Genomic DNA, 23,309 nt, shown 5'->3' with positions numbered 1-23,309 from the left:
GGCATGAAAAAATGTCAGAATTGCACTCATTGCAATAATGTGATTGTGACGGATTCGGTCAAACACCCACATACTGGTGAAATCATCCCCATTAGGATCAATGCGGACTGCAATTCGTCCAACGTGATATACGCCATTAAATGTCCCTGCGGTCTACTATATGTGGGGAAGACTGAGAGAAAAGTAAAGATACGAATCTCAGAACACAAAAGCACTATTCGCAATAAGAATGCAAACAGCAGCCTGGCAGTACATTGGGACAAAAACAGACACACTATTGCCCAATTAAAATTCCAGATCCTCGAAACGGTTACCCCCGCACCTGGAAAAAGTCTCACCAAGATTCTATTGCAGCGTGAGATCTTTTGGATCAGAAAACTACAGACCCAAGATCCCAAAGGGATCAATGACAGAGCAGACTTTATTTGCTTTTTATGATATTCGCAAGAATGAGAACGCGCGAGGCAGACTTTACATCAGTCTTTGTTGAAATGTCTAAATTTCTTTATAATGTTTAATACTGTGGCCATTTTTTTAACCAAATTACTTCTGTAATGCTATGTTTACATCCAGCACCACACCAACATGGCGTCCGTACAACGCATACAGGCATGACACTTTGCCCCGTCTTAGTCCGTCGTTACTTTTGAACATTGTTGCGCATCGCAACCACGTCACCATTGCGCCGAGGAGTATTAGAGGCGGCGTTTGAAAGATGGCTGTTCATAGAGCGCCGGGAATCTTAAGGAAGAGGAGAGGTCCGACCCGTGGAATCCAGAGTGTGAGGCAGACAAGAGCACAGGTAGATGCTGTTGGAACGGAGATAATCTAGACGCTGCTTTGATAGAAATCGTTTAGTTCCGCTCAAGTTTTGATTTTGGTTTTTTGCAGTTTTCTTCGTTTCTGGTTTCGAGAGAGCCACGCCGTAAACTGCAGACTACTGGTTCGCGCAGCTGCAATTTCAGAGGTGCGTTTAGTTGCTCGTTGTAACATGTGTTGATAGACGCGGGTTATTACCCGGACAGGCAATTATTGAGAGTTATGTTTGGGTAATGTCTTGATCAAGGCACATATCGATCTCATAACATGAGACCACTTCTTTCTTGTTTTCTAGATAGTATTCTCTTCGCATTGTTCAGAGTCACACACGCAGAAATCTCTGTGCTTTTCGTTTTCGCACAAGCAGATTAGCCGTTCTTGTAAGAATCCGCATCCCCACACGGTGTGCTCATTTTGCGAGTAAGTAGTGAGGCACATTGTTGCGTCCTTTTGTTCCAAGCAATTGTCGTGTCAGAGTTATAACATAGGCACCCTGTTTTTGTTCCATAGAGCGGCTGAGATAATCCTCCACACTGGCTTTTGTTGAACACGTCCATTGACATAAAGTTTCAGTTGGCTTTGAAGTGAGTATAATGCAAAAGACTAGGGAGTTGAACCACTTTGATTTCTGTTAAAAATTTAACCACAGTACCTATTTTGTATACAGTGACTCGCTATGGACCTAGCATTTTGATGAACCACACTCAGTTCAGTGATAAGATTTATGTTTTTTTGCTCTTTTAGGTACCGCCCCCGACGAAGGGCCGGAGGGCCCGAAATGCATTGGGCAAGGGCAAGAGAAATGACTGATTCGTTGTCACAACTCAAACACTTATGATGAAATATTGTTGTTCGGATTGATCTGATCAATACATTAATGTATTTTCGCAAATGAATTGTATGTTATGCAATGATGATACTTGATGATCTCTAAGTAAAAATACGCAAATGTAAACAAAGGAACAATTTGTATTGCATTTTTTTGATATAATTTGATAAAACTTGGTGAAGAAGTTTCCATTGTGGATTTGCAACAGTGCACAGAGGGCAAGCGGTTCCGCTTGATTTCAATGCATGTTTAATTCTTTGATGCAGTTTGGACACAGCATCTCCTTCTGTAGCACGCATGAGTGATTATGTTTGTTGAGTTTAAACCTACTTTGAGTATTGTAATTGATAATTAGGAGTGCCTTTCCCACTATTAATTGTTGGTCCGGGGATCACCACCATGAGTTTGGCGGTCCCATGGACCGCCTAGCTTGTAATTAGGCCCGTGGTGTTTTTATATTAAAGCACATTTTGTGTGTCACCCCTTCAACATTTCATTAGCTGGACTCACCTTTTGCTATTTACAAATAGTCAGTGTCAATAGATGCCTAGATCGATCTACAAAGTAACAATTTACTGGATCATTTAAATCTGCCAAATTAAATAAGACATCTCTGAGGTAAGTATTTTTCATAATTTTTCTAGTAGCTTCAAAATTCATTTAAATTCTCCATGAACATTCTGAACTAGTGCTGAAACCCACTTTTGAAAACACAGTATTACCATAAACACCATTCTGCCTAAGGCAGCCAACAGTGAACTGGATGATCATATTCACATAAGCAGTTCCATGCTGCGTCATCATCATCATCACCACCGTTACCATTATTTATTCAACAAAGATACATTTGCCCCATCTCAAAGGAGCAACCTGGCAATTTACAAATATTGGGGTTACAACTATAACAATAGCAAATAGAAAATTATGAAATAATCTGTATAATGGACCCATTAATCAACAATAAAATCTGTGCTTATCTCCAAACCACTGCCTTACTTTTATTTAGCCCAAGGTCACAAGAATGTTGAGCACTCAACTTTAGCACTCTGGGTCAGTTTCATGAAGGGACTTACGATTTGTAGAGTTACAAGTGTTGAGTCTCCGCACTTGGGGCGGAGGATCCCCACTCAGGGCTGAATCTCCACACTGAGCACTGCTGTGCGGAGATATAGCCCTGAGTGCAGAGATTCTCGTAACCATACCAGTCATAAGTCCCTTTGTGAATCGGGCCTTTATACTCTACTTTGAACGCTGGAAATGTTCATCGAGCATGCATGTACTTTGAAAGTTCAGTTTTTTTCTAGACCTCCCTGTACTAGGTATTGATTATTTTAGGCATAACTTCAAAACATCAGCAGGCTGTGGAGGACATCCTCATCTCGATCAAGAATCTGCTCATATTTTTATTGAATTTTTAATCATACTGCATGCTCTACAAACATGGCGCAGATTCCTGGGCAAAAGCACTCAGCCCTCTCTTCACTGAAATAAGGCAGACTGGCCTACTACCCCCCTCCTGGAGGGCTTTGATAATTTCGCCAATCTTTAAGTCAGGAGACAAATCCCTGCCAAAGAATTACCGCGTAGTTGCCCTCTTGCATAACGAGGAAAAACGTTTTGCAGGAACACTTCTGGATGAACTCCAGTTATGCGCCGAAGGTAATCCTATCATCCTTATAAACCAGAGCGGGTTCTCTAAGTCTGTTGGTACAGTAAAAAATATCACGACTATGGCTTTGTTGATCGATAAGGGAGAAAAAACAAAAATTCCATTATACCTATGCTTCATCGACTACAGTTGATAATGTAAACTGCAACAAATAGTGGGCAAAGCTGGCCAAATGAGGCATACCACAGCCATTGCTTAACTTGCTAATCCATCTGCACACTGACACCTGGGTCCAAATAAATCTGTTCAACCCTGATCAACCCTTTGAGGGCGGATAGCAACAACAAAAGGAGTCAAGCAAGGTTATGTGCTTGCACTGACCCTTTTCAATCTGTTCCTTGCAGACCTATTAAACCCCAGCAACTCAAACACTCCAAGGCTAGGGAACTAAGCACTACCATGCCTACTCTATGCAGATGACTTAGTCTTCATTAGCCAGATGAAGGTGGGTCTCCAGCATCTCCTCACCACCACACTTGAATACTTCAAAGCCAACCGCTTGAATATCAACTTGGAGAAAACTAAGACAATGATAATCAAAAAGAATTTAAAGAAATCACTGGCCTGGCACTAGAGGCACATCCGTATTGATTCTGTATCGGAATATAAATATTTAGGAGTGGTTATTGACAAACTCGGCCACTTCGCTGACCAAAGGAACTCAATCAGGAGGAAGAGCACAGCCCTGGCAGTTTCAATAAGAAATCTCAACAATAAATTGAGTAGCCCATCACTCCTCCCACTAGCTGAAGTTATACGGGCAAAACATTTACTTACAATTGCTTATGGCAGCGAGGCACAGAGGGGCAGGAACTTCAAACTACTGAACAGCACGGTTGCAACAGCGTACTGAATAGTTTTTGGTTTGCCAAAATACACCTCTCCTGCACAGATCAGGCTAGAGTTTGGTGTCCAAAAGCAGACCCTGGCAAGACAAGAGGCATACATCATCTTTTGGGACAAGGTACGAAAATCTGGACCAGGAACTCTTATCTTGTATTTGTGGCGAGAGTTAGAACAACAAACATCACCAGCCGCAAAATATTTACAAACAAGTCAGATCACCTTGGGGCTAACCCAGCTCTGGGAAACACCCACCAACCACTGTCTTTTCCAAACATTTGTATGCAAATCAGTAAATCTTTTATCATGGATCGAGGACAAAGCGTCCTTTTAAAAAGGACTCACGGCTGGATGACTCTGAGCACCTATTCCACCCCCGCTGCTCAAAAATATCTAGCCCTGTACTAGGTATTGATTATTTTAGGCATAACTGCAAAACATCAGATCTACCAAAACCCAATTCTTAAAGTAACGACCAGGCCTGTTACCTTGAATAAAACATTTTCCGCATTGGCTGAAGGTCCAAGCTGACGCTGTCTGCCACTTATGTGGTACATCACAGGAGGACATGCTGCACCTAGTCTGTAACTGACGGTTGAACGAAAACAACCTTTTTAAAACCATGTTTTAACTAAAGAGGCATTCGCACACAGAGACTAGCTGTGCTGGCCTGCTTTGCACCTGAGGACCCGCAGCTGAATTGTCACTTGGTGAAGTTCTTGAGGAAGGTGGAGAAGAAAATGCCATAGCTGTGAGAAGAAGCGTTGGTACCAACATCACCCCCTGCAGAGTAACATCTTCACCCAAATGCATGGCAGCTAACAGTCATTCAGCAAATCAGCCGCCTACCATAAACTATAATGGAAACAAACTAAACTCTGTTTTAACTAAACAATTTTATAATTTTTTTCCTAGAACATAATTTATAAAGAAACTTTTAATCGTCACATTTTTTAGCAATGGTTTTGAGTAACTATGCTAATAAAAATAAACTTGAAACTTAATGATACTGCATGCTGTTCTCTATCTTGCTCCTAGAATACCTCAGTACCATAAACTTGAGTGGTTGTCAAGCGACAGGAGAGGTTATAAGTGCTGGAAATTAATCCTCCATACATAATTATTGGGTAACCATTAACATCACAATGCCAGGACTTGTTCAGGTGGCTTGGTTTGGCTTCTTTACATGTACATTCAAGATCTTCTGTATGCTATCTAAGACCATGAACCATCTTCAGTATGATTTAAGTCCCTCTTCACAGTTTCACTCTATGAATCAACACATATGCAGTGGCGGCTGCTACCTGCAAGCAGAAGTGAGGCAGGGTGGGGGACTGGAAGGGGGGAAGATGGGTTAAAAAAATCAATTACCTCCCGACCGCCGACCTTCCTATGTCCTCTTCCTGGCTTCTTGGGGGAGACAGGAAGCAGGAAGCATCTGAGCTCCTAGCACCCCTACAGCCAATCACAACTCTGCAATGCATCATTGTGATTGGTCTGAGCACCGTGTCGAACTGCAAAAAGGAGTGGGACGATGCTCCTTCGCCTTAGAGGAGGAGCCGCCATTGCACATATGTAAAATACAGTGAGTGTAATCGAAATATGTCAGATTTCTATGGTATACTCCAGAAAGAAAGTGAAAACGTTTATAATAAAAACAGAAAATAGAAATATAAGTTGTAATGTTTGCTTAAATAATAATTATCCTGTGAATCAAAAGGATTTCTCCAGGGAGTCTAGTTTGTTTTTCTCTAGCCATCCACTAATGGTCATTAAGGTTACTGCATTAGTCCTTTCATAGCTTGAGTATGCGTTTTGTCAAGGAGTGATTAAAGCACTTCCAATATTGGTAAGATGCCGAGGGTAGGATGCCAAGTGGGCTACTTGATGCGACTGAGGCACAGAGCCCACACTACCCTATGCTAAAATATTTGCTGGTTAACAAGCAGTAGAAATGGCAGACAAGATTTCTAACCACTTCTGCACTACCTTACAGACTCTTTGCTCCAACGTTAAAAAGAATTCATGAGGGAGGTAGCCTATTCCGCTCTTTGACCCCCTTCCTCATGCAAATGAGTGTTAAGGTTATACCCGTTAAGATTATATTTGGATTGAAAACCCTCTAGATCAGTCGGTTCTTTTATGCGCTGTGAGATCATGCTGTGTTGACAGAAAACAAAAGATATGCAGAGGTTAACTAAGTTATTAAATAGGACACAACCCTGCTTCCACCCAAGTCTGTCTTTCCTATCCCTTTAGGGATTACTAACCGGGAAGTAGAGCAGGCCCTTTTAGTGAGCAAAGGTGGAAAAGCCCCTGGACCGGATGGGGTTCCAGTAGATCTTTACAAGTATAATATGGACCTCTGGACCCCGATACTGACAAGAGTCCTGGAGGCATCTTGTGCTGTGGGCCTCCTAGACTCTTGGTCAGATTCAAATCTGGTGCCAATTTTCAAAAAGGGAGATCATAACTGTCCATCCTGTTACAGACCGATATCTCTCCTAGACTCTCTGGGGAAGGTAGCCGGCCGTATCGTTCTTAACCGTCTGCAGACATGGGCAGTAGACAACGGAAAACGTTCTGATCTACAATTCGGATTTAGAGAAGGGCTTGGCACCACAGACCAAGTGCTTAATCTGTCCCTCCTGGTTGGCAAGTATGTAACTGCCAAACGTTGGAATCTTTATATGGCCTACGTTGACCTCACCGCAGCCTTTGACTGCGTTAGCCATTCCAAGCTTTGGGACATTTTAGAGCGCATGGGGGTGGAGCTCCCGTTAATAAATTTCTTACGGGAACTATATACCAACGCCACCACTAGGGTAAGATTTGGAACCAAGGGGAACTCACGGCCTCATTCGGAGTCGAGAGGGGAGTCAGGCAGGGTTGTGTCCTGGCTCCCTTCCTTTTCACCCTTTATACGAACGGGTTGGAACTTGCCATGTTAGAAGGGTGCCAGGACCTACCCCAAATTAAAGGACGACCAATACCGGCTCTACTATACGCCGATGATGCCGTGATCCTAGCACGCACACCTGTAGAACTCTAACTTGCCGTGATGAGATATCATCGTTACATGGCCGACCTTGACCTTAAACTAAACATTAAAAAAACATTTACCAAGTCCATAGGAAATAGATGCAAGAAAGCCAGGACACCTTTGTCTAAAATAGAAAACTCGAGACGACAAAAACGTATCCCTATTTAGGCATCCCGATGGATGACAAATGCTCATGGAGGCAGGCCATAGAGGCAAGGAAGTTGCTTTTCATGCGGGCCAGAGCAGCTTTGGTTAATTTCACACAGAGGTTAGGCAGAAGACCCCCGACGGAACTGATTCAAGTTTACCGAGCAAAATGTATTACAGTAGCAACCTACGGAGCAGGTGAGTGGGGATACGGAAAAGTTGAAGCCCTACAAAAAGTTGAGAACTGCTTCCTTAGATTTTTACTTGCTGTCCCTCGAAGCTCTTCTACCTATAATTGCCATGTAGAGCTTGGCCTTACTTACATAACTGATATAGTTAAGCTCCAACCGATGCTCTTCTGACACAACAAATTTCAGCTGAGGGCTCTTAGAGGACTGTCTCGTCCTTGAAACTGGGAGTAAAATTAAATGGCTTATGTACATCAAAAAGTTTCTGTACGACCTAGGATTGGCAAAGTATTACCAGTCCCCAATAACAATATCTGAAATACCCAGAAAAGAATTTAAGAGATTATGTCTGACTCATTTAGAGCAACTTAGACTCACCAATGAGGCAAGTAAATCTTCCGTCCAACATGTACTAACAATACAAACTACCATGGCCATTCAGCCATACTTACCGTTTGAGCTAAATGGTTGCGAAAGATTCTTGCTGACCCGATGCAGGTGGAACATGTTTCACCACTTGGTCTCTTTTCCAGAAGTGAACAACTGGGCAATACACCCAATAACTTGCCCCTGCGATGAAACTTCAATTCAATCTACTCTGCACACTGTATTATTTTGTAAATTTTATAAGGAGCCTAGAATTCACTGGTTGATCACGCTATTAAAACATCTGGGATTTGGGAGATGTCGTCCCGCTTACCTTGCTTTACAATTATTGGAGGCTCCATTCAAGGCGAAAAACATTGTTAGATTTCTGAAGTTTTGCATTAAACATAGGGCAAATTTGGGTTAGCGAAATGAATTGTAAAGGAATATTTTTAATCAAGGAAATTTGTTATACCGCGCTGTGTGATTAACCTCCACAATGTTATGTACTGCTGCACTTTAATCACTGGAGAACAAATCATATTTTTTAATGTTATCACTTTGGACTTTTTAATCTTTTAAAATTCCTGTTTTACGGGATTTTATTATGAAATTGTACTTTTATGGTTTTCTAATATGGAATACCGAATAAAGAAGTTTTGTTTGATTGATTGATATTAAATAAGAGCCCTAAAAACTGGCTGGCTGTTGCTTCCACATTCAGAAGCTAGTGCTCTTTCAGAAGCAAATGTTCAGGTTTTATTGTAAACCACCACAGAAAAACATGACAGTATCCTCCTTCCTCAGTGGTTTGCATGTCGAACTAAAAAATGTTGTGAGGCTGCAAATAAAATATTTACTTTCTGAAACCTCCAAACATTCAAACAGGCCCGGGCATTCTCAATACATCTCTGTTTTTCTTAGTAGGTTTTCCTCTAACTTTATTTTTTTACCCATATTTTTTATTGAACAAAGCAAAAGGAGAACATTTTACAAGCAATTATCGTCATCAGGATATTGAACTGAAGATTATACATTTACTAAAGCAATTTTAAATTTGCTATAGAACAACACAAAATCCGAATATGGAAAAATACAAAAATAAAAAGTTTTCCTCTAACTCTCTGAGCATTTCAATTAGTCATTTTCTGTGGCATAGATGAAAGGTTTAGATCATTTTTATCAAATCAGAGAGCCACATCATTATCTGGACGCCAGGCATCTTCCAGTGTGGCCTCTTGCGTTGATAGAAATACACCCTTAACTCAGCTAATAGGATTTCACCGAGGAGGGGGGAATTCAATAATCTATATATAAGCACATATTCGTATTCAGAATGTAGCAAACGGTGTTATTTTTTATTTCATGCAATGCATTTGGAGCGTGAATGACAACTGCAGTCCAGGTATCAAAGAACGTGAAAGGCCTTGAAAACAAGTGTGAAATAGCTTGTATGAAATCTGCCCCAATGGGAGGCAGGAGGCAGCACGCAGCACGCAAAACCTTTAGAGGTAGCACAATTACTACAAATCCCAATACGTGACTATTCCAGAGAAACAATTCCCCCACCTTAGCTTCTGCAGAATCAATCCCCATGGCTAATCTATCAACTGAGTCTCAGAGACCCACTTCAAGCAGCACTCAATGCCCTTCATTGACACTTTGTCAAACAATTCGTTATAATAGGCTGTGAACGATGGTCCAAGGAGCTTAATAAAGAACAGACCAAGGCATATTCGAGATAGTGTTACCAGATTTGTCCAAGGACGAACCCTTCACTCTTCTCAATTTAAGTACACCTTTCAGCTGACCTTGCCGTAGCAGGTCACTGCTACTCATGGTGCTACATATGTCCCATAATACCATGCCCTTGACCTTGTTCCAGGCAGGTCACTTCTCACGCAGTATAGCACCACCTGCTGTGCCCGTGTCCCTGAGCTCGCTGCTGCCGCTACTGCCGTGAGTTCGAGGCCCTCCTCCACCCACAGGCTACCACCTGCACCTCATACCTGGTGACCCAGTGGTGGGCCGTAGGTATCTGGGTACTCGCTCTGCCCCTTTTTCCTGTCTGCCTTGTGTTGTGATTCTGAATTCTGTTTTTTATTGGATTCTGTTTTTATTACTTTTTATTTCCTTTTGTACTGTTATTTTGCCCTTCTGTCTTGTAATCTCCGCCCATTCTGCTCTCCCGTTTCCTGCCACGGCATCCCCTGTGGCCCCGCCCCCCACTCACCCATTCGTCCCGCTCCCGCCTCCCAGCTGCTCCTCTATCCCACCTCCCCTACATATGGCGGCTGCTTCGCACCCGTGCGCAGCGGGCACGCCCCTGCCGTGCTGCTGCCGTGCCGCTGGCCTGCCTAAGGCAAGCCCGTCTGTGCCCGTCCGTGCCTGGACCGCGCCCAGTGCCAGATCCCCTTGCCCCCACAAATGCACCGACGACTCTACGACGCCAGCACCCTCCACACACTCAATGCCGGCCGATCACACACCTGCTTCCGGGCCACCCTGAAGCGTACCCAAGGACCCTTCTCCTGCCGGAACTGCAGCTACACCAGCCTCCAAGCAACCACCACGCTCACTGGGGTAGGTCGCAACAACCTCAGATGCATACTACTCAACACCCGCTCCCCCCGCAAGCATGCCATCGAACTCTGGGACCTACTCGACTCTTCCTCCCCTGACATCGCCTTCCTGACAGAGACCTGGATGAACCCCACCTCGGCACCCGACATCGCCATAGCCATTCCTGACGGCTACAAGATCACCCGCAGTGACCGTACCGATGGAGCAGGAGGGGGAATCATCCACAGAAACACCCTTAGAATCTCGACCAGCACCGACGACACCCTCAGCGCTGCCGAACACCTGCACATCCAGATCCACATTGACCCCAACACCACCCTCAGAGGAACCCTCATCTACAGACCCCCCGGCCACAGTTGAGTGACTCCATCTCCGACTTCGTCAGCATGCACGCCCTTGCGTCCACGGACTAAATCCTCCTCGAAGACCTGAACTACCACCTCGAGAACATCAACGTCAGCAACTCCACCACCCTCCTCAACAACCTCGGACTCAAACAGCTCATCACGACTCCCACCCACTCTGCCGGACACACGCTCAATCCCATCTTCTCCGCCAGCAACCCCGTCACCTTCAGCCACACCACTGAACTCCACTGCATCGACCACCGCTGCATCCACTTCACCTTCGAGAAGCCCATCGCCCACCACCACACACAACGGGCCCCCCGCCGCAGCTGGAGCAAAGTCACTGAAGACCAGCTAAACACCACCCTCTCCCAAAACCCACCAACTGACACCACTGACATGGCACTGCCGCCCGCAACCTCAAGAAATGGATCGACGACTGCGCCAACACTCTTGCCCAGATCAAGAAACCCTTTAACAGATGCACCGACAGAAAGGACACCTGGTTCGCCGCCGACCTCCAGGCATCCAAGAAGGCCTGCCTCAGGCTCGAGAATAAGTGGCACCACGAATAGTCACAGCAGACATCACCAACTCATCTGAACTGCCAAAAGGACCTCCTTCAAAGAACGTATTGACAATAATGCACACAACAGCAAAGAGCTCTTCAACATAGTGAAGGAACTCTCCAACCCCAGCTCCAACTCCAACAACATCCTGCCATCGCAGGACCTCTACGAATCCCTAGCCACCTTCATCCACAGCAAGATCGCAGACATTCACTACTGCTTCAACAACTAGGCCCCCCGACAGACACCGACACCTGAGTCTCCCCGCTCCTCAGCCACACCGACCCCCTGCTTTCCTGGATCCACGTCAACAATGACAACACCATCAAAATCATGAACAACATCCAGTCCGGCTCACCATCAGACCCCTGCCCGCACCACATCTTCAACAAAGCAAGCTCCACCATCGCACCCCATCTCAGCAAGATCATCAACAACTTCTTCGAGACCGCCACCTTCCTGGCGAGCTGGATGCATGCCGAGATCAACGCCTTACCCAAGAAACCCAAGGCGGACCCCAAGGACCTCAAAAACATCTGACCCATCTCCCTACTCCCGTTCCCGGCGAAAGTAATTGAGAAGATTGTCAACAGGCCTCGAATAGAACAACAACCTGGACCCATCCCAATCCGGCTTCCGCAGCAACCACAGCACCGAAACAGCCCTCATCCCTGCCACCAATGACATCAGGGCCCTGCTGGACAACGGAGAAACTGCGGCCCTCATCTTCCTGGACCTTTCGGCCGCCTTCGACAGCGTCTGCCACCACACCCTGCTCACATGCCTCCGCAACGCAGGGATCCGCGACAAAGCCCTGGACTGGACCACCTCCTTCCTCACCTGCAGAACCCACAATGTATGCCTCCCTCCATTCCGATCTAAAGACACAAAGATCATCTGCGGCATACCCCAAGGATCGTCACTCAGTCCGACACTCTTAAACATCTACATGGCACCGCTCGTCAAGATCGTCCGATTGCATGACCTCAACATCATCTCATACGCAGATGATACCCAGCTGATCCTCTCCCTCACCAAGGCCCCCACCACCACCAAAACTAACCTCCATGAAGGTATGAAGGCCATCGCCGAATGGATGAAGAACAGCCGCCTGAAACGGAACTTGGACAAGACGGAGGTCCTCGTCATCGGATCCACATCCTCCGCGTGGGACGACTCATGGTGGCCGGCCACACTGGGAGCTTCACCGATGCCCACTGACCACGCACGCAACCTGGGGGTCATCCTGGACTCATCGCTGTCAATGACCCAGCAAGTCAACGCCGTCTCCTCCTTCTCCCAGGGACCACTGCCTGCCCTTAAAAAAGGAAACAAAAACATTTCTTTTTTTTCTAAAATGCATCCCGTTTTCCTTTAAGGAAAACGGCCTGCTTTTTAAAAAAAAACTGCATAATTTAAAAGCAGTCTCAGACATGATGGTCTGCTGAGCCCAGCAGGCCACCATCCCTGGGAGGGCCAGTCATTCCCAATAGGGTTGCAAATTGCGAGAGGCTCATTAATATTAATGACCCTCGCAATTTGAGACCCCATTATGAATCACAAATAGTGTTAAACATACTGTTTTACATTTTATTTTGCGCCTCGCAATTTGTAATTCGCAATTAGTCGCAAATTGCTAGGGACAAAATAAAATAGTCCTACATCTGGCCGCAGAACTCCGGGATCAGAAAATATATTATTTCAGTGTGCAAAGAATCATTTACTAGCTTTGCCACAAACATGTCTTCATAAATTTGCTACAATCCAGCATTAGTGGCAGATTTTATTTTGCATAGTTTGAGGTTATCTTTATACCCCAGAATAGATTAGGCCCATTTAGACAATATCGGCTACATCTAAAATAGCCAGTCAAACTTATATAAGTTTCATATTCAAAGGTAATGTTCCCATTTTGATTCTTATTTTAAAAAGGCTTCAAAAGAAACCAGTAACAATGCTGTTGTTTCTGACATCAACAGTGTTGGAAGTGGCAATCTTTTGTGAGGTGTGCCCCCATATGTTTTGGCTTGACTGTCTTAGCTGGCTGTAGAACTGTGTGAATGTTACATCTGCTAACCAGGGTTAAAGTGCCTGTGCTCCCCTTTCAACATGATGACATTGACATACCCCTTAATTGGCATATATAGCTTACCTTCAAGTTCCTACTGTGTGTTATCCAAAGTGTACTCAGGGCCTGCATGTTAAATGTCACTAGTGGATAGCAACACACATTGTGCCACCCACTGCAGCGACAATGCAAACATGACTGCAGGCCTGCCATGTGTTGCATCACTGTGCAAGTTTAAACTGCAAATTAAAACTGTCAAAATCACCCCTTTTGACAAACCCAAACCTTCTTTTCAAATATTAATAAGTCACCCCATACGTAGGCTTTACTTCCCATAAGGCAGGGTGCATGGTATTTAAAAGTAGGACATGTAACGGTTTAATTTTACAGTAAAAAAGCCCTAAAAAGCCATTTTCGCAGTAGCAGGGTCAGCTATTCCATAGGAAAGCATTGGGATACAGTATTAATTTTAATAATGTTAATTCCTCCTAAGACACAGCTACAACGTAAATTCTTGGACTTCCAAAAAAGTTTATTACAAGCCCAATTCATTGGTAAAGTCGGATTTGTAATACATAATTTAGTACAGGTACTTTTAGAAAGGGACCTGTTACCTGCCTAATGCCACTAGAGGCCCATTTGCATGAGCTGCAACTGTCATCCAGGAGCTATCAACTTGCTCCAGGAGGTGAACCAATGGCCTTGGGTATCTGTTTCTCTTGCAGGCTGACGATCTGGTCTGTGCACAGGAACTTAACTTCAAAGGGTCTGTTCTGTCACAAGCAGATGTGGCTAATACCTTGCCCTGCCACCTTTCTTTGTCCTCCTAGCTAGTCAGGCACCAGGCCCAATGGAAGAGGAGCTGCCCCCAGAACTGGTTTAAAGTGATCGGAGGGGTTATGCATTTCCCTGGCAACACCAGTAGGGTGTGAATGAAACGGCTGCACATGGGAATAAAGGGTATACTATATTGGTTTTGATTCAGAAAAGGGGGTGGTGATGAACAGAGTGTCTGAATTAAGCAGACCACTCTTACCCAGTCCAAAGATCAGGGCTTGATCCATCACCGTTATTTAGCTCACTGCCCCATCCCAGCTCAGAACCTGGCTATATGCAAATTAGTCTGTCCCTGGCCCAGTGCATCATGGGAACAGGGCAGACCAAACTACCAAGCCAATTCTTCACCAGAAAGGAGACAAGCTTCCGGGGACCGGTTTCTTCCATTCCAGGCGTCGTCGGCAAGCCGGGCCGACGACGCCTGAAATGGCAGAAACCGGTCCCCGGAAGCTTGTTTCCTTCCCAGTACAAGAATTGGCTTGGTAGTTTGGTTTGCCCTGTTCCCATCATGCACAGGGACAGGAACAGACTAATTTGCATATAGCCAAGTTCTGAGCTGGGATGGTGCAGTGAGCTAAAAAACGGTGATGGATCAAGCCCTGATCTTTGGACTGGGTAAGAGTGGTCTGCTTAATTCAGGCACTCTGTTCATCACCACCCCCTTTTCTGAATCACTATATTGGTTTTGGGCACAGAGGGGTACCTTGGTACTCATTGCACACAGGGAGTGCTGCAAAAGTGCATGGGGTTACCCAGGGGTACTTTTACCCATTGGCTAGAGAGGGTCCAGCAGTCATCCCCGCCCCCAGGCTGGTGTCAATAAATGTGACACCCACAGTACCTTCCTCAGAACATGTTATGACCCTTTTCCTGCATTTCCACCTGAATAGTTCCAACTGCACCTGCCCTGGACCCTGCTGCTGGCATCTTTTAGAGTGAGTCTTTACCCCCCAAGTGTTGTCCCCAAGGTCCTGGATCCTTGACTAATGTCAAAGTGTACTCCACCTAACAAATCTTGAATCCTGGGACTTAGATACCTTTTGCCATTTTTCAGCTTTGAGAACTGGTGGGGGACTGTGACCAGCCTGCCAAGCCAATGTGATGGAAGTGCATTATCTCTGGGTAGAGACGTCTTAAGGCATGGCTAAAGTGGGCTATGGCCCTAGCCTTTCAGGGCTGCCCTGATAGTCTGCTCTGTTCTGCAAAGTCTTGCTCTTATGACCTTGAATAATTTTTCAAAAGATTGTTTGAAATACCATTTTTCTTTAATTTATTTTTAGTGTGGGTGATGTGTGAACGTCTGTTACAGAAATTTTTCTGAGAAATGCTGTGTCTACCTTTCATGCAACATCCATTAAAAATAGGTTTCTTTTAGATCAAAACAGACCTCACATATGAGAAATGGGAGGGTGTTATAGAGATTATCCGCATTAATATTAGTGAGCTGCTGTGTTACAATATTGAAAACACACGTCACTGGCCAAATAGGGCATGAATGAGCTAAAATTGGATCATAAATTTGAAACTGTTCCAAACAGGGGCCCTCAAAATACGTTTGGCCCAGGACCACAAATATCCTTAAAATGTCCCTGATGCTGGGCCAAAGATCCCTGTAGTTCCTGCTATGTTCTTTATGCAGCAGTAAATCAAATTCAGTAGGCTCTTGCAGAGACGGTGTCTGGCCTCATGTAGCCCTCTTTGGCTAAAGCCTGCAACCTTTCCCATTGAAATAATCCAAGCTCCACAAAACTGACCAAAGGTAGAAATCTCTACCGGATGAAGGCGCAAATTGTATCCGGCTAGCGAAGGCACAAAATTCTAATTTTTCCCCCTCAGAGCTCAACAGATTCACCAAGATGTTGTCCAGCAGGTATCCGACAGCATGAAGCCCACTCCAGCCACAGCCTGCAACTTACCCCACTGAGCATTTTAAAATGGGTTAAGCCTGGTTTCTGTACACAACCCATGTCCCATCTCAGTGGACCATGACGTGCCACTGCAGTTGACACATAGTACCTTTTGTGCAGGTGCTGTTTTTACATTTAAACTTTTGAAAATTCATAACTCCGTTTCTTTCTCATTTAATGTATTAAAACTTTTACTTTTCACTATTACTTTTTCGTAAATTGGTTTAGGATTTCTCTTGTGTTGTGACTTTATTCCTATTTCAGTTCTGCATAAATACTTACACATTGCCTCAACGTTAAGCCTGCCTGCTCTGTGTAATAGCTACCAGGGGGATGAGCTCACGTTAATTTAGTGACTTTAGTGGTTCATCCTGGCAAGAATTGAAATCATTGTTTGAGGTGGGTTCCCACCCCTCTCAATTAATAACCCAATATCTCACAAGCAGCAAGTGCCATGACACTTTCATTAATTGGCTACAGCGGATCGCTCTGAATGAACTGGATTTCAATCAGCACAAACCTATGAACCTATGAAGAAAACAGTTATAGTTAGTGTCCCCTAGGTTTAATAGCTATGGGTGTTTATTGAAATTACCAACTGGATGCATAACTTACAGCTGTATGTCCCTAAAGTTTGTTATTCTTGCAACAAGTCTTTGAATTCAGTGCTACCATGTCAGGTGGCGTCAGGTATGATGAGGAAATCCTTAGGAGCTAAGCTTAAGCATAGGTGCTGGTCATGGTGGCTTTGTAAACGATGCAGCTTGTTTTGAAGATGGTGTGGACCAGCAAGGAGTGGCAATGGAGATAGTATCAGGCCATCTTTGTATTTTTGCAATGTCTTCCCTGAGGTGGACGTTGGTGTCCAAGGTGAATACAAGTGATTTGGCATTCTGTGAGAGTTGAGGGTTTGAAGTTTTCAAGGTTCATGTCATTGAACTTGCTGAAATGTTGCCGTGATATCACTTGCAACTATTTCAACCCCTGCACGACACTCCGTTTGCTAGTGGGAGACAATCTGAAATACAGCAATACAACTTCCCAATGGAATTACAGTCAGTGATATTTGTAATTCTTAGTAAATAAACGCATTGATTAGTGATGTTGAAAATGTGTGCCTGCCTCAGAATATCCACTTCGTTAATGTTAACAATGAATTCTAAAGGCAGTGTTTGCGCAGTGGCTACATGTGTTATGCCCTCCTTTTGGTTTGGTTCAGGTTCCTAATGTAGGTAATGGGCGTTTACATTCCATAACCTATTACTGATGGAAACAGCATGCACAGTAATGTTTAAACGAGAGCTTACTCTAGTTCCAAGAACAATAACAACCAGATTTCAAGGTTTGTTGATGCACTTTTGACTTGTTATCTTTTATTTTCTGACATACAATAATAATCAAGTTAGACAGTGGATGGACATTGGGGTGTCCCGTGATCTCAACTTACATTGTAACTTCTCCTTTCTCTGCCCAGGTGATGCGTGACCTGTTCAGTGCCATTGATGAAAACGCCAGGAACGGTGAAGGTGGCGAAATGGTCTTCGATGAAATTCCTCTGTGTAAATGTGATTCTCACGTCAACGTTGGCTCTGATGCAGTAAAAACAAATCCGTCAGGCACAGGGCTCTTTCCCCCTGTCTTGCCCTTGCTCCAGGGACCACGTTCCCACATGAAGATGGGCCGACCCAGAAATCGAGGCAAGAAAAGGTCCAAGAATGTGCTCTCTTTGTGATGAATGCAGGAAAGCCTAGGACATTTGAAACTCCTTAAGCAGCACTGTAAAAGGAGTAATGCAAAACAATAAAAAAGCAACCACAAGGTATAATTATGTACATTCTATACCTTTAACCTGTGCACATACTCGATTCTGTAACAGTGAGTTTGCAATTATAAATATCTCAACTCTATGGCAATGTTCTGCATGTTTTTAAATCCCCTACAATAAATATTTGCTATTCATGATTCAGAGTCCATGCTATGTATGCTGAAATGCCATTCTGCAATGAAAACGGAGTAGTTCTCTTTGCCCGTTTTATTTTTCCTCGTCAACATCATGTCAGACCTGGACCCAGCTTTGTGCCCCACCTTTGGCTTCACTTTTGAGTATATGCGTGGTTTCTATAAACCCTTTCACTTATATACCTGCACATCCTACAAACCATCTGGCATGTGGCATCCCTGCCCACGTAGGCCAACCCATGAAGATTACATAAAAAATCAACTACCATTCTCCAGTATTAGGGGTGTCTTTCATAGATTCACATGCTTGAATATTCCCCGTTGTCGAAGTGGGAGTCCCATGGTACATAAAACAGTAGTAAAATATATATATATATATACATATAGAAAATATCATCATTATACATGTACGTATAAAATGTAATACATATAAAATATAGAAATAAAGATAAAAGTACCATAGAACTTAAAAGGCCCATAGAAGCCTTAAAGGGCGAATTCACTTTAGTAACATATCAGAGTAATTATATTAGTCCACATTCCAGCCAATCAGGCAGCAGCACCCTCTAGAACCTTCTCCTCAGAAGCTCAAGCCCTCAGATTTTCTACCGCACATCGTGTGAAGGGAGTCTCCCTGAGCTCTGCTCAGTTTTCTTCAAACTTTTATGCTTATTTCAACTCTAAGATGTCTACACCTAAAAAATCTCTATTTAGACCTTGTTCCTCCTGTGGGAAGCTTCGCCTCTTACATGAAGATCCTCACAGTAAGTGTATTTACTGTCTTTATCCGGACCATGAAGTTAAAAACTGCAAGTTTTGGAGGACCTTCTCCTCTAAGACACTGAAGGATAGAGAGGCCCGTCTCCTTCTGTGGCTACAGAAGTTGAAGACTTCTGAAGGTGCAGTTTCTGACATGGAAAGCGTGTCTTCTTTCCATTCCAAAGCCTCTCTCAAGCGTGGGTCAAAGACTGAGATGCCATCTCCTTTTCTGAAGAAAAAGAAGCTCGTCGACGCTTCTAGATCTGTTTCTCCACGGGATTTGCAAGCTTCCACGCCTACGGGACCAGGTTCTCTGGAGTCGCAATCCCAAGCTGTGCCCTCGTCATCTAAAACGGGCGCCAGCTCGTCGACGGGACCATCGACGCGTCCGTCGCCGACTACGAGATCTGTCGACGCTGTGCCTACGTTGACGACGACATGTTCAATGTCTACGAAGACTACGACGACGACGTCCACCCCGTCGTCGACGCTTCCAGAGGTGAGGCCTATTTCCTCTATTCTTAAGATATCGTCGAGGGCCAGTAAACCTGCCTCGTCAACGCTTGTGGTGATGAAGCATTCATCATCGAAGGCCCCGTCGACGCGTCCATCGTCAACGGCCTCCTCTTCATCGGCGACCACCTCTACGTCGACGACCAAGACCTCGTCGACGACCAAGTCCTCGTCGTCGGCCAAGACCTCGTCGACGGCCAAGACTTCGTCGATGGCTAAGACCTCGTCGACGGCCAAGACCTCGTCGATGGCCAAGACATGGTCGACTGCCAAGACATCGTCGATGGGTCCATTGACGGCAAAATCCTCATTGACGGTGCTGCCTACTCTGACGGTTCCTCCTGTGTCGACGGTTTCATCTTCGTCGACGACTCTGTCGATGGCACGCAAAACTACGTGAACGACAACTAAGAAGAAAGTGTTATCTGCGTCGACGGCTACATTGCCATCTACATTTGTTTCCACTGCCACCGCGTCGACGGGACCGTCGACGGCACAACATTCACTCGCTACAGCAACTACTTTCACGGTAGTTACAGCTTCAGTGGTTAAACGTCCAGTTCCTTTGAGTCCTATGACTGAAACTCTGCCAACGCAATTATTTGAGTCTGCTGAGGACGAATCTGATGACGGTTCCTATGTGAATGACGTTTTTCGCCCTGCATCCAGTCCATCCGAATTCAATATCAAATGCCAAGAGGATGATGAGGAGTATGAGGAGGAGGGATGTGCTCTCTTTCCTGTCCAAGATGCTTGCTTTGAGACACCATGTCAAGAACGTATGACTCAAATATCGTCTTCTTTGGTGACCAACCTGAAGAATATGTTAGACGATTATAATCGCAGGTTCCCTCAATCTACGCCTACTTCACCAACTCCTCAACCAGCGGCGCCAACACCCATGCATGCGGAGCCGCCGCAGTTGCCGGTCCATCCGCAACAAGATACTGGTGATGATGCGAATGTCAATCAAGACACTGATCAAGATGCAGATGTCCTCACAGATTGGGATGATTAGAGAGCCCAAACACCATCTACGCCACCGACATCGCCTTTGCCTTCCCCGCCCGTGGACATTGGAAGCTTTCACAACTTAATGGTGCGTGCTGCCAAACGCTTCCATTTAACCGTAGAGATGCAACAAACGGATTGCTTCTATGACTTCAAAGATCAGCCTCTTAAACAAACCCATACCATCCCAATTATTGATTTTATTTGGCAAGAAGGCCTTAAACTTATGGCATGACCAAACTCAATCCCAGCTGTGTTACCACGTCTGGACAAAAAGTACAAGGCGCCTGCAGAGTCTCCAGTATGTCTTGTTTCCCATCCTAAGGCGGACTCTGTCGTAACGCAGGCTGCCCACAAACGTTCAAGAAATCTGGCCACTCCGCTCACCTCCCCTCCAGATCAAGAGGGACACCGGTTGGACTCTATCGGTAAGAAATTTACCACCATGGCTGCCACAACGGTTAGAGCGGCGAACTCCCTGGCTATCCTCGGGAGATATGACCGCCAAATGTGGTCAGAGATCGCAGCCCTGATTAACCAGCTCCCAGATTCCACATGAGCTGAGGCCCAGATGATAGTCCAAGAAGGAGAAAAAATCTCGGCTGAGATTATGGATTGCGCTGTTGATATCTCTTCAACAGGGTTCAAACAACTTGCTGTAGCCGCTGTTTTACAACGCCAGGGCTGGCTCAAATCTACAGCTTTTCGGCCCGATGTGCAGGCGAGGATTCTTGACTGGACATATGATGGTGATTCATTTTTTGGCAAGCATGTGGACGACGCTCTTGAATCCATTGAAAAGGACACAGATACTGTTCGTTCCTTAGGAAGCCTCCAGTACAGGAAACGGCCTTTTCGAGGAGCACGTGGCAGAGGCAGCTCTTCCAATTTTCGTGGCTCCTCCCAGTATCTCTCCTATGGCGACAACAAGCAAAGATACAGCTACCAATCTCAAAATCGCCAGACCGATTCCAGACCTTATCTGAGGAAAAATAATTACAGAGGGGGAAACACCTCCAAAAAGCAGTGACTTCCCCAACAAGTGTTCTCCAACTCAGAAAATTGGAGGTCGAATCTCCCAAAACTTCTCCAACTGGTCTCATATCACCTCGGACCGCTGGGTCCTGGATGTCATCTCGAAAGGACATGTTCTCGAGTTCACAAAGTTTCCACCCACCCGTCGACCTTCTGGTCCTCCCCCACCTCATTTGAAAGATCTGTTGGCTCAAGTCAAGATGATGATACAAAAAGGGGCTGTCGAAGTGGTCCCTCAAGCTCAACAGGGCAGGGGCTTTTATTCCCGCTTCTTTTTAATCAAGAAAAAATCAGGAGAATGGCGCCCCATTCTGGACTTACGAGCCCTCAACAAATTCATCAAATCACAAACTTTCAGAATTTTGACCCTACTGGAAATTTTGCAATACCTCAATCCCAGAGAGTTCTTCTCCACTATCGACCTCCAAGATGCATATTTTCATGTGCCAATACATCACAAACACAGGAAATATCTTCACTTCACTGTCGGATCGAAGCACTTCCAGTTCAAGGTATTGCCTTTCAGCCTTCGATCAGCGCCGAGAGTCTTCACGAAGATCATGGCTCCGGTCGCAGCTTTGCTTCGCCTTAAAGGCATTCAATTTTACCCTTATCTAGACGATTGTCTAATAAAAGCTCACACACGTCAGAAAGCAAAACAGCACACTCAAACCTGTCTGTCACTTTTTCACACCTTGGGCCTTTCTGTCAATCGGGAAAAGTCTCATCTTCGCCCCTCACAACAGAGAATCTTTCTAGGAGCCTTAATCGATTCTCGTCTGGCACAGGTGTTTGTGTCCCAGGAGCGACAACTTCGCATACTCAAGATGGTCGCTTATCTAACATCAAAAAAGTCAGTTTCTGTCCGAATCTTGAAATCTTTTCTGGGCATGGCCTCCTCTTGCATACATCTGATCCCATACTGCAGACTTCACATGAGAGTCATACAGGAGGAGGTGGACAAGCAATGGAAACAAATTTCGGGGTCGTTCAACGACAAACTCTACATGACACCCCGCATCTAAACAGCTTTGGAATGGTGGGCTCACCTTCCGAATATCGCCGCCGAGCGGCCCTTCCAGGAACCAGCTCCTACACTCACCCTCACAACGGATGCTTCCTTGGAGGGTTGGGGGGCACACCTCGACAGAATGTCGGTCAAGGGCAAGTGGACTGCAGCTCAACGCACATGGCATATAAATCGTCTAGAACTTTTGGCCATCTTCCTTGCCTTAAAGTCTTTCCGGATTCTGGTACAGGGCCAATCACTGCTGGTGCGGACAGACAACACCACCAGCATGCACTACCTCAACAAGCAGGGAGGTACAAGGTCTCTACTGCTTTCCAAACAGGCGCAAGAAATCTGGAATTGGGCAATTCAACACCAAGTTCACCTGACGGCAGTTCACGTGCCGTGCGTCACCAACACCCTCGCCGACTGGCTCAGCAGATCTCTGGCAGACAATCACAAATGGGAACTCCACCAACCTATTCTGGAATACATCTTTCGCCAGTGGGGCCAACCACAGGCTGGATCTGTTTGCGACTTCAACCAACCGCAAATGCCTACGCTTTGCAAGTTGGTATCCCCACAGAGAGTCGAGCGGGAATGCGTTTTCGATCAACTGGTCAAGCGAATTCGTCTATGCTTTTCCCCGCTCCCTCTCATTCTGCGCCTGCTGCACAGGATGAAGCTTCAATTATGCCATGTTATACTGATTGCGCCCAGGTGGCCACGTCGTCCGTGGTTCACGGACCTCCTCCTGATGTCCATGTGCGATCCGATACCTCTTCGCCCTCTGACTCACCTGCTCACC

General features: G+C 45.3%; 1 protein-coding gene across 2 annotated transcripts in view; it reads left to right on the top strand.

The window, feature by feature from the left end:
- LOC144753845 (uncharacterized) overlaps window positions 1–18,168 on the top strand; it is a 353,072-nt gene extending 334,904 nt beyond the window's left edge. For both annotated transcript variants that reach the window (XM_078641400.1, XM_078641399.1), the window contains exon 4: window positions 17,690–18,168. In XM_078641400.1, coding sequence (XP_078497526.1) covers window positions 17,690–17,947 — 258 coding nt within the window. In that variant the 3' untranslated portion in view covers window positions 17,948–18,168. The remainder of the gene's footprint in view (window positions 1–17,689) is intronic.
- Window positions 18,169–23,309: the final 5,141 nt, after the last annotated feature.

This window comes from Lissotriton helveticus, chromosome 5_1 (assembly GCF_964261635.1).
Source record: "Lissotriton helveticus chromosome 5_1, aLisHel1.1, whole genome shotgun sequence".
NCBI lineage: Eukaryota > Metazoa > Chordata > Amphibia > Caudata > Salamandridae > Lissotriton > Lissotriton helveticus.
Note: the sequence above shows the minus strand (reverse complement) of the source record. Positions and strands in the feature narration are given on the sequence as shown.